Source organism: Pinus tabuliformis, chromosome 6 (genome assembly GCF_031772625.1).
Source record: "Pinus tabuliformis cultivar Carrire ecotype Pingquan chromosome 6, CPIR1, whole genome shotgun sequence".
Taxonomy (NCBI): domain Eukaryota; kingdom Viridiplantae; phylum Streptophyta; class Pinopsida; order Pinales; family Pinaceae; genus Pinus; species Pinus tabuliformis.
Genome location: NC_142292.1, coordinates 176,474,839 through 176,487,825, shown reverse-complemented (window position 1 = coordinate 176,487,825; position 12,987 = coordinate 176,474,839). Strand labels below are relative to the sequence as shown.

Genomic DNA, 12,987 nt, shown 5'->3' with positions numbered 1-12,987 from the left:
ATTTCATAATGTGTGAGAACATAACATGTGTATGCATTAACAAAATTAAAAGAATGAATTATATTTACCATCCAAAAAATCATGTCAAAGCCAACCTGACTAAGAAGATAGATTTACATTTTGGCTGGCTTAAATAAATATGAAAATGGCCGGAAGCCGTCAAGATAAAACGAATTTTATTGCTTCAGTGTTTATTAATTTAATCATATAATTTAAATGATTTAATAAGAATTTAATTTCTAATATATTGTTATTTAAAATATATATATATATATATATATTATTAATAATTAAAATAATACAAATTATATTTATAAAATGTAAATAACTTTATAAATTTAATTACAATATTTCAGCATGAAAATATTTATAATAATAAAAGGAAATTGATTTTTTTAAATTATTTTTGATAATTTAAATAATATAATTATTTTTTCTAAAATATAATTAATTTATAAATTTAATCATAATTTTTTATTAAATAAGGTTTACAAAAATTTTTATAATAGAAAGAATTTGAAAATCTCACACGATATTTATTTTGAAATAAGGCTTTTAGAATTTTAATTTAAACATTAATAATTATTATATGAATGGTAGAGATTTAATGTTCACATACAATATTCTAAAATATCTATATATATATATATATATATATATATATAGATACAAATTAAAGATTAAATTTCTTTCCAAAATAGTTAAGTTATTTTTCTCTTTTATTAATTAAAAAAAAAATATGATATAAACATACTAAATAAATTGTGATTTCCTAAACATGTGATATTCATTAATTATATATTGACCCATATTATGATAACAAAAATGATGTATTAACTTTTAATATTATAACAAATCTTATTTAAAAGTAAAAAATCTTCATAGATCTGGTTATATATTTTCTTAAATGTCTATATGTTTAACTTGGTTATATATTTTCTTAAATATCTATATGTTTAACTTGTTGTTTTTTTTAATGCTTATTATAATTGATTCATATAATCATTTAATCTATAAGATTTTTCTAATAATATAAATATACAAAATAAAATAAAAACAAAAGGAATATAAATATATAATGGTAAAATACCTTTAAAATCTTAAAGTCTCTTTCTAATATAAGGCAATCCTATGCGTAAAAATGTCAATAATTTATTTTTATTTTCAAAAAATTAATATTGATAATAAGAAAAACATTAAAATCAGACACGCTTTTATCATGCAGTTACTTCGTTTTTTCTATAATCGAGGTAATAGTTCGTAATGGGCAGAGCCTGGCTCTTAGTTTTGACACTGCGTTCTCATAAAAGCATGTTGTTCTCTTTGTGACTATGATGGACGTTTGATTCCTCAGCTTTTGTCTGAACCGTTGAAAATTGATACAAACAGTGCAAACAAACACCAATACCTCTTCCTAAATCTTGTCATTCATGTATATCATACGCAGTGTCACATTCCAAATACCGAACTTTTATTTATATAGATATGGACGACACGCAGGCCTCAGATTTTAAATACAGACCTTTTATTTATATAGATATGGACGAGGATACATATCAGATACTGTAGAAATATTATTCTGTCATTCAGGGAGTAAACTCGGGAGCTTGGTTTTATTTAACTATACAAATACCACCTCAATTGAACTGAGCGACTGGAAGGAAGGAAAAAAGAGTCTACTGAATAATAATATATGATGGATACAGATATCATCAGATCACGATCACGAGGATGTGAACTTGTGCTGGAGAATTTCGACGAGCTTGTCATCGATCTGGAATGCTCTGGCGAGCACAGAGGCAGAAACCGGAGGAGAGGCTCCGAACAAGGCCGGCGCAACCTGCTGAGTTCCTGGATTCTGGCTATTGAGTGCAGCGATCGCCACTGCGTTGACATCGCCAATGTTCTGTTGGAAATGCACAAGACCTCGCGGGAACACAAACACGTCTCCCTTCTCCAGTGTTGTGGAGAACAAAGTGTTGTTAGTGTTGATAAAACCAACTAACAGAGTACCTTCGATCACCACCAAGATTTCGGTTGCCCGCGGATGCGTGTGAGGAGGATTGAGGCCGCCCCGAGCAGCGTAATCAAGGCGGACCAGGGAGATTCCCAGGGTGTTTAAGCCTGGTAGCTGCGTTACAAAAGCTGGTGTTACGTTGAATCCCAACTGGTTATTCGTATTTCCTGGTTTGTCTAGGCCCGTCAACCGGAAGTCGTTTGCTGTCACCGTTATCGGACTCTTACATGGAAAACCGTTCACATTAACTGCGCAATTCAAATCAAACAATATATATTATATTATACAGACAGACATGAACGCACCAGACATATATAATATATTACATGTAATTACATTTCATAATGTGTTGAAACATAACGTGTATGGACATCAACAAGATAACATTAGTTATATTACCTTTGCTTTTCAAATCGGCAACGCAAATGTCTTGTAAAGGATCTGGATCACTTGCGCGCACAATAACAAAACTATTCGAATATGATAATATCACCAGTACTGCAAGTGCTAACACCGGAAAGGATTCCATAGCTGTAGCTCACTCTTTTTCTTTTCGAAAAATGAATAGAGATGCACTGAATTTGATGAAGAATGGAGAACGTTGCTCCTTTTATAACCATGGTAAATGATGGTATTCATTTTTGAAAGTGCAGGAACGATAAAGATACCGACCTAGGAACCCTACAGATAGTGACCCAGTGTTGCAGGTGCACCAACCGAACCCTCTCTGGTTGGTTAGAATGTTCTGGTTGGTTAGAAGATAAATATTGGATTTTGTTTGTCAATCAAAGGGCGTAGTCTGTTTACTTGTAATTGTCTCACGTATATAACCTTCCTTCAACAGCTAACACATAAATATATATAAAATTATTCCGAGGATATGGACAGTTGCATGTTTGCTTGGACATTCCCTCCTTGTTTGTTTCAGGTAATATGTCTTACCTGGTTGTTCAAAAATAGAAAAGGTCTTCCTTCATCTAATATGTTTTAAAAGACAATATAATGAGCATATGGTTAGTTGCGTGTTTCCTTCGATATTCCATCATTGTTTGTTAGAGGTAATATGTTTTACATCGTTTTTCAAAAATAGAAAAAGTCTACCTTCATCTAATATTGTTTAGGAGGATATGGCCAGTTGTGTGTTTCCTTCGACATTCCCTCCTGGTTTCTTTCAGTAATATATGTTACATTGTTTTACAAAAACAGAAAAAGTCTGCCTTCATCTAATGTGTTTTGAGAAACGATATTATGAGAATATGGTCAGTTGCGTGTTTCCTTCGGCATTCCCTCCTTTGTTCTAGGTAATATGCCGTACATTGTTTATCAAGAATTGAAAGAATCTACTTTCGTTTAATAACGAAAAAGTCTCTTTATTTTGAGGTTGTTAAATTGGTAATGGCTATAGAAATAAATTCGTCTCAAAGAAATTAAAATTTTGAGTTCAGAGAAATTAAAATTTTGAGTGCAAATCTTCTGAAAATTTTGAGTTCAGAGAAATTAAAATTTTGAGTGCAAATCTTGTGATAAACTTTTATTACAGTGAGAAATTGAACCTAATGAAAATGTAATCCTACCATATTTAAAAAGAAAAAATGTAAATACTAAATTATATCAATATTTTACGGCATTTTAAAAATAAAAATATACACAACAATTTAAAATATGGTACAATTTTAAAATCAATATAAAAATAAAAATATACACAACAATTTAAAATATGGTACAATTTTAAAATCAATATTTATTTACTTAAAGTAATTAGTTACTGATGATAATTTCTATATATAATTAAATTATTTTGAATTGGTAACATGTTTGACATTATTCCTTTAAATAGAAAAGGTCTATTTCTATATGTGAAATGTTTCACATTGTTGGTTACAAAAAGAAAATGTATCATTGTTTTGGGAGATGAGACCATTTTAATTTTTTAATGTGCAATTGTAGTAATATTTATTTATAAATCTAATTATTTTTAATTATTTAAACTTAAAAAAAATAGTAATATTGATTATTAAATATATTTTTATTTTAAAAGATATAAATTTTAATTAAAATAATATTATCATAATAAATAATTATTATATATTTTAAATTTGAATTTAAAAATAAAAAATTAATATTAAAATAATATTTTTAGTAAGGGGTGGATTTAATGGTGGGGATAGAGGAGTTTATCATTCTCAAGTAAGGTTTAATTTCTATGAGAGTTTAATCTAAAGTGATGGGGTACTTTGAGGTAGTGGTTGAACATGTGGTTGTAACTACAAAAATTATATTAAATGGTTTGAGGTAGCGGTTGAACATGTGGTTGTAACTAGAAAGGTTATATTAAATGGTACCTTGAGGTAGTGGTTCAGCATGTGGTTGTAACTACAAAAATTATATTAAATGGTTTGAGGTAGCGGTTGAACATGTGGTTGTAACTAGAAAGGTTATATTAAATGGTACCTTGAGGTAGTGGTTGAGCATGTGGTTGTAACTACAAAAATTATATTAAATGGTTTGAGGTAGTGGTTGAACATGTGGTTGTAACTACAAAGATTATATTAAATGGTACCTTGAGGTAGTGGTTGAACAGGTGGTTGTAACTACAAAAATTATATTAAATGGTATGAGGTAGTGGTTGAACATGTGGTTGTAACTACAAAGATTATATTAAATGGTACCTTGAGGTAGTGGTTGAACATGTGGTTGTAACTACAAAAGTTATATTAAATGGTTTGAGGTAGTGGTTGAACATGTGGTTGTAACTACAAAGATTATATTAAATGGTATGGTGACCTGTGTACAAATAATTGGATGAAAGCCCACTATGATGTCTTCCTTTTGAAGAATTTTGGTAATTTTTTCTATGATGATTTTTAGTGAAGAGTGATTAGGGAAAGAACTAAAGAAACCTCAACATCCTTGTTGATTATTTTAGGTATCGAAGTGCTTGACCCTCTGCCCCCTCCACGTGATCTTGGTATTGATTCTGCCAATGCATTGATTGCTAGTGGCCGAGGTTCTAACACTCTAAAATAGTGCTTGACCCTCTGGGCCCTCCACGTGATCTTGATATTGGTTCTTCCAATTCGTTGATTGCTAGTGGCTGAGGTTCTAGCACTCCAAAATAGCCCAATTTGTGAAGAAACTGAATGATGTCCCAAAAAGTGTCATTCATGGCTATTAATCTTGTGTAATGGCTCTTAGGCTAGTAGAGAGAGGAGAGAGGCATGATCAAAAAATTTATGGACTTATGACATTGGTCATGCCCTTTGAATCTCTACATGATTGAAGGAAAAATTTTGTTTCCTTCTCTTGGAGAGGTTTTTCTCTTACCTCTTCGAAAAGAAATTAGCTCAAGATCTATTTTATCAAAGCGCAAAATATTATATGGAGGCTCACAGTATGTATCTAAGTTGATGGAGTCAAAATTAACACAAATGATGAAGGGGAAATCCCTCCTCCACTGTACCAAGAGATCCAACTAATTAGATTCCAACACTCTAAGTTCTAAGGGTCAAAATGACTTATCTCCTCTCAAAGATGTTCCAATTGAAGAAAATTTAGTGAGAAAGGAAAAAACACTATTAGAAGAGGAAGAGGTATTTCATTCCCGTAGAAGCACTAGGAAGCATAAGGGATCTTTGGTTTATGGATTTGCAAAAAACAATGAGAGGGTGAAAAGGTAATCCATGAAAAACCACATAAGGAAGTAGCCCACCATACTAATTGATGCAAGAGCATCCAGCTGAGGGTATCATGGCTGGGGTGTTTGGTCTTAGCTAAGGAGAACAGGTTCACATTTATCGTTTGGTTTCATTTACATTTGTTGATTAAAACAGTATTTAGGAACTCATGTTTTCTTTTAAGTTATTAATTAAGTGGAATTTAGGAACATCATGGTTAGATGAAGGTTGTTACAGCCACACTTCTTTGTTTTCTTTTTATTTAACAGCTGCCTTTCATATAAAAAAGATAATATATTCCACAGAGCAAGAAAACCCAAAAACAGTTATCAACCATGTAACTGCAGGTGTAACTGTGAGCACTTTGAGAAACTGACTCAAAACAGTACAAAAGAAAACATGTCATATTTTGTAAGGGGTTCGATACACCAGAACAAGAAGAGAATACAAAAGTAAATAATTTTCAAAAACCTGAGCATCTGAATCCATCTGTGATAAATAATCTTTTGATTTATTTTTCTTTTCCCTCTAATTACTGTCTGTAACAATTAGACAAAGCTATGCATTTCTCTATTTACAGAAATCTTTCCTAACAAGCAGAGACACAGTTCCAGAATTTGAACAACGAAATAAGAGACATAGCATTAACAGAAGAGCCAATTATGTAGTTCCAACAACAGCATAAACTCCAGATACACGAGCGCAAGCAACAGCCATAGAAGCAAGCCAACAAACACAATCACTGTAGAATGCATTCATGACAGAGGTAACCCATGTGCACTTGAATCTCTCTTTTTCTCTTTATAGACAATCTAACGCTGGCATACAAAAAGATATAATTGTAAAGTGCTTAAGACCAACAACAACAAAGTCGAACAATTTTCCTCTTCAGGAAAAAAATAGCGAATCTAGGGTTTGAAACCCTGATCATTTACAGTACTGTCAAAAAGGAGGAATTACATACAACCGAGACCCGAAGGCCATTTGACACCAAATAGCAGACGGAGGAGCCAAAGCTCTCGACTCCTAACCTAATAGTAGACCACACCTGAGAAAGAGCCGAAGAAGGAGGTCTACAAACAAAAAGAGTATGATAGGGAGCGACCCTACAGATTCCATTGGTAGAAAATCTGAATAGCGGTTCAACCTAGAGCCAACCCCAACCTGCAAAAGAAACAACAGAGGTATATTAGTGCTGGCATTCCAAAAACTAGAATGAAAAAAAGTGAAGGTAAGGTCCATAACCTAACTTACCAGAAGGTTAGATAGCACTGGAGGAATGAAATTGCAACTAGGTCGCAGCCATAAGAGGGAGCCCTGCTCACAAGGAGCAGCTACCCTTAGTACTAAAGTGAAACTAAGTGAATGAACTATAGCAAGGAAAGAAAGTACTCACCTTGCCAAAGCTGAGCGAAGCTAAGGAAAGGGTCCATTATGACCGCAACCTACAACCACAGAAAATTACCAACAGATCAACCAGAGAAACAGCCAAGCAGGTAACCAGAAACTCCACTAGAGAAACCAAGTAGAGTGAGTTAAGATAATACTAGGAAGAGTAGTGACCATGAAGAAGAGAAATAAGCCAATAGAGGAACGAAGTAAACCCTCTCACAAAGTCGACGAAGCCGTCAACACAATGCCCAGGCAAAACCAACCGGGAAACAGAAGAGAAAGTGTGGGAGGAGTTTCCCAGCCACTAGGTAGAGAAGTCCATAACCAGGAGCAGACAAAGCACCATTGCAAAATTTTATACAGTCACAGACAGACCAACGAAAAACCCTCACCGCGAGTAGAGAGAAACCAAAGTGCTAAAGTGAAGTGTAAACGAGGGTTGGAGCATAGTCGAAGAGCGGGAAGGAGACACCCGAGGCAAGGACAGGTGTCCTCTCACCTACCAGCATACTAGCAATAACTACACCATCAATCCAAACAAAAAACAAATTTGCGCTAATCAACTATTTAGTGTTAACAGTGATTGCTTTAACCTGATCCATATATTAATCATTATTTAATTAATGTTAATCTTCAAGTTAAAGGGTTGGTCCCATCATATTGTGGTATCAGAGTAGGTTTTGGAGTTTTCCTTAGAAATGGAAGTTGGAAGACGAGGTCGTGGGAGAGGTGCTCGGAGAGTAGCAGAGGAAGGATTACGGGAAGAGATTAGGATCCTTAGTGCCCGGTTGGAGGTAGTCGAAGTAGGAAGGAGAAGGGATCTGGAGGTAGGAGATGATAGCAAAGAAGAAGCTGTAATTACGACAGATGGATCAAATGAGGAAGGACCAGAAATCAGGTTCTTGAGATGAGTCCTATTGGCTAGCAATAAGCCAAAGCCAGAGATTCCAAATTACGATAGCATCTTGTCCACAAAAGTTTTGTTGGATTGGATCAGCAAATTGGACAAATATTTTGAATGTGAAGAGGTCGGTGAAGATCGGAGAGTTAAATTCGCTGCAACCAAGCTGAAAGGACACGCAGCCTTGTGGTGGGACAGTGTCCAAGTAGAAGGAAGGAGGATGAATAAGTTGCCTATTAAGAAATGGTCGAGAATGGTGGCCAAGATGAAGGGCAAGTTCTTGCCCAAAGATTACTAGATTGCCCTGCATTGAAAAGTACAGAATTTGAAGCAGAGAGGAATGACGGTGAAAGAATATACTGAAGAATTCTACCAGGTGAATTTGAGAGCTGGGTACACAGAAGACACCTTGGAAAAAACAGCAAGGTATGTGAATGGCCTAAGGCTAGAAATATTGGATGAGATAAGCATTATCTCCCCAAGGAACATAGAAGAAGCATACCAAAGTGCCATAAAGGTAGAGGAGAAGATCACAAGAAAACAGAATGCCAGGAGAGGACGAGGAACTGGCAGAGGGAGAGGACAATCCTATGGCAGAGGACGAACTGCCAACAATAGTGAAGAGGGCAGCAATTCTAAGACTTTAGGGACAGTAGAAAAAGATGACAGCACTAGAGGAGGAAGGCCATATCAGAGAGGAAGGGGAAATGGCAGAGGCAGGGGAGCTGCCTACCAGTGCTACAAGTGCCACAAGTGGAGGCACAGGTCTTTTGAGTGTCCTGAAGGAGAACAAGTTGGTCAAAGAGGAGTGTATGTTGCACGGCCTGAGGAGACAGAGGCACCACCCCAAGAAGTAGAGAATGTGCCAGAAATAGGGGAAGCCTTAATTTTGAATCAAGTACTGCTAAAGCCAGCAAAGGAGACAGTGGAACTAACTCAAATGAAGGCATTATTCTGGACAGTTTATAAGTCACACAGAAAATGTTGCAAGCTGATTATCAACAGTGGGAGTACAGATAATCTGGTTGCCACAGAGATGGTGGAGAAGTTGGGTTTGAAATGGCTGAAGCACCCCACTCCCTATAAGGTTTCGTGGTTGCAGAAAGGCCATCAGTTGTTGGTTGATCTACAGTGTGAAGTTGAGTTCCATATTGGCATGTATAAGGACAAGGTTATTTGTGATATTATTCCTATGGACGTATGTCATATACTGCTAGGAAGGCCATGGCAGTATGACAGGAAGGTAGTTCATGATGTAAAGACAAACTGTTACAATTTTTTCAAGGATGGGATTAAGCACGTGCTTGTACCCATTAAGGAGGAGGAAGCAGCAGAAACAAGCGGAAAAAAAGTGTTATTAATGGGTGGAAAACAATTTTTAAAGCAGATTGAAGATAATGAAGTGAACTATGTTCTTATGAGAAGGCCAAGAACAGTGATTTTGCCCACATAAATTTTTTATTTACCTACAGAAATTCAGAAAATGTTGTAGGAATTCAATGACATTGTAGTGGACGATTTACCAGATAAATTACCTCCTAAGAGAAGTATCAGTCATCACATAGACTTTATACCTGGAGCTAGTTTGTCGAACAAGGTAGCGTACCAAATGAGTCCTAAAGACAATGAGGAGATTAGAAAACAGGTATAGGAATTGTTGGATAAGGGGTTGATAAGGGACATTCTAAGTCCCTGCACAGTCCCAACAGTTTTAGCTCCCAAGAAAGGAGGAGAGTGGTGGATATGCACAGATTCAAGAGCCATCAATAATATTACCATCAGGTACAGGTTTCCATTACCACAGATGGACAATATGATGGACTGTTTGAGCAGGGCAGCATATTTCTCGAAAATTGATCTGAAGAGTGGTTACCACGATATTTGAATCAGGGAAGGGGACGAATGGAAGGCAGCCTTCAAAACCAATGAAGGACTATATGAGTGGCTGGTAATGCCATTTGGATTGATTAATTCCCCTAGTACCTTTATGCACTTAATGAATGAGATGTTAAAATAATTCATTGGAAAGTTCGTGATTGTATATCTTGATGATATACTGATTTTTAGTAAAACCAGAGGAGAACATTTTCAACATGTTCGAAGTGTGCTGGAGAAGTTTCCGCAAAACAAGTTGCTGATAAATCTAAAAAAATGTTCTTTTATTCAGAGGGAATTAGTCTATTTGGGTTTTGTGATTATAGAAAATTAGCTGAAGATGGACCCAGAGAAAATTGCAGCAATCATTAGCTGGCCATCCCCGAAAAGTCTGTTTGAGGTACGTAGTTTTCATGGGTTGGCAAGTTTTTATCGTAAGTTTATAAGAAATTTTAGTGAGATCTGCGCACCTATGTTGGATACTATAAAAAAGGCAATTTAGCCTTTCCGTTGGACTGAGGCAGTAGAGAAAAGCTTTCAACTACTGAAGAAGAAGATTATTGAAAGACCAATCTTGAGATTGCCAGATTTTAACAAGATTTTTCAGGTTTGTTGTGATGCCAGTGGTACAACCATTAGGGTTGTACTCAGCCAAGAAGACAAACCTGTTGCTTATTTCAGTGAAAAACTGAATGAAAGCAGGCAGAAGTACTCATCTTACGACAAGGAGTTCTATGTTGTCATCCAAGCATTGAAGCATTGGAGACACTATTTGCTGGGGAATGAATTTGTTTTGTTTTCTGATAATTCTGCATTACAGTACGTTATGCAGCAGCATAAGCTGAACCACAAGCATGCAAAATGGGTTGAGTACTTGCAGAGTTTCATGTTTGTCTTGAAGCATATCAGTGGACAGGCCAACAAGGTAGCAGATGCATTGAGCAGAAGAGCTTTGCTCTTACAGGAGAGTACGATACAAGTATTGGGTTTCGAGCACCTGGCAGACTTGTATCAGACAGATGTGGATTTCAAGGAGGCTTATGAAGCCTGCCAAAATCCTTTGTTGAGGAACAACAGTCCATGGCTGGACTATAACTTATAGGAGAAGTTGTTGTTTAAAGGGGACAACTATGCATTCCCGATTGTTCGATGAGGGAGAACATCATCAGGGAGAAGCACAGCGGAGGTCTAGCCAGACATTTCGGCATTGATAAGACCTTAGACCAGCTCAACCATTTTTATTACTGGCCAAAGATGCGAAGGGATGTGCAGCAATTTGTAACCAGATGTAAAGTGTGTCAGTTGGCGAAAGGACACAGTCAGAATACAGGACTCTACACACCACTACCTATTCCGAGTAGACCATGGGACTCAATCAGCTTGGACTTTGTCTTGGGTCTACCAAGAATGCAACGGGGTTATGATTCTATGATGGTGGTAGTAGACCAGTTCTCAAAAATGGCACATTTCATCCCTTGTAAAAAAACCAGTGATGCCACTCATGTGGCCCACTTGTTTTTCACAGAGATAGTCAGGCTACATAGCCTACCTAAGTCCATAGTTTCTGACAGGGACGTGAAATTTATAGGACACTTTTGGTGCACCTTGTGGAAGAAGATGGACACACAGTTAAGTTTCAGCTCTGCTTATCACCCACAGACCGACGGACAAACAGAGGTGGTAAACAGGAGCTTGGGAAACTTGCTACGAAGCTTGATCAGAGAAAATTCACGGATGTGGGATCATGTACTTGCCCAGGCGGAGTTCGCTTACAATGACTCACCAAATTGCAACATGGGATACAGTCCTTTTCAGAGCTTATATGGCATGCATCCTCGCGGAGTGCATGAATTATGAGATCTAGGATGGTAGGAAAGATGGAGTGTTGATGGGGAAGATTTTGCCAAAGCAATGAATGACCTACACAAGCAGGTAAAGACGAAGATGCAGGACAGTAGTAAAAAGTATAAGTAGCTGGCAAATCTGAAGCGGCAAGAGGTACAGTTTAATGTGGGGGATGAAGTCCTCACACATTTGCATAGAGAACAGTTTCCTAGGGGTTAATACAACAAATTAAAATATAAAAAGATTGGCCCCTACAAAATTTTGCATAAATTCTCAGCCAATGCTTATGAATTACAGCTGCCACCAGGAATAGCCATATTACCCATTTTCAACATGGCAGACTTGTTTCCATATGCTGCCCATCCTGAAGACGACAGTTCAGCACGGCCTACACAGGACACACAAGAAGGAAGTGAGACTTGGATGAGGCAAATGCCTTCAGCTCAGCCCCTTGAGATCGAGAGGATCCTCGACACTCAGGTGGCCAGGCAAACTCAGCGAAAGGAGTACCTATAGTATCTTGTCAAGTGGAAGAACCATCCCATTGAGGACAGTTCCTGGCTTGATGCAGGACAAATACAGCGAGCAGGTTATTCAGTCGAGGAGCTCATGGACCAGAGCCATGAATTTTTCTTACCCCGGGAGCCTGATGCAGGAGCATCCAACTGAGGGTATCATGGCTCGGGTGTTTGGTCTTAGCTAAGAAGAACAAGTTCAAATTTATCGTTTGGTTTCATTTACATTTGTTGATTAAAACAATATTTAGGAACTAGAATTTTCTTTTTAAGTTATTAGTTAAGTGGCATTTAGGAACATCATGGTTAGATGAAGGTTGTTACAGCCACACTTCTTTTTTTTCTTTTTATTTAACAGCTGTCTTTCATATAAAAAAGATAATATATTCCACAAAGTAAGAAAACCCAAAAACAGTTATCAACCATGTAACTGTAGGTGTAACTACGAGCAGTTTGAGAAACTGACTCAAAACAGTACAAAATAAAACGTATCATATTTTGTAAGGGGTTCGATACACCAGAATAGGAAGAGAATACAGAAGTAAATAATTTTCAAAAACCTGAGCATCTGAATCCATCTGTGATAAATAATTTTTTGATTTATTTTTCTATTCCCTCTAATTATTGTCTGTAACAATTAGACAAAGCTATGTGTTTCTCTATTTACAGAAATCTTTCCTAACAAGCAGAGACACAGTTCCAGAATTTGAACGATGAAATAACAGACAGAGCATTAACAGAAGAGCCAATTATGTAGTTCCAGCAACA

The 12,987-nt window shown here is 36.3% G+C and overlaps 1 protein-coding gene across 1 annotated transcript; it reads right to left on the bottom strand.

The window, feature by feature from the left end:
- Positions 1–1,449: 1,449 nt before the first annotated feature.
- Positions 1,450–2,579, bottom strand: LOC149258049 (germin-like protein subfamily 2 member 1). The gene is made up of 2 exons (XM_089370558.1): positions 2,417–2,579; positions 1,450–2,265 (listed from the first exon to the last, which is right to left on the bottom strand). The coding sequence occupies exons 1-2, from the start codon at positions 2,544–2,546 to the stop codon at positions 1,724–1,726; spliced, it is 672 nt and encodes a 223-aa protein (XP_089226684.1). The 5' UTR covers positions 2,547–2,579; the 3' UTR covers positions 1,450–1,723.
- Positions 2,580–12,987: the final 10,408 nt, after the last annotated feature.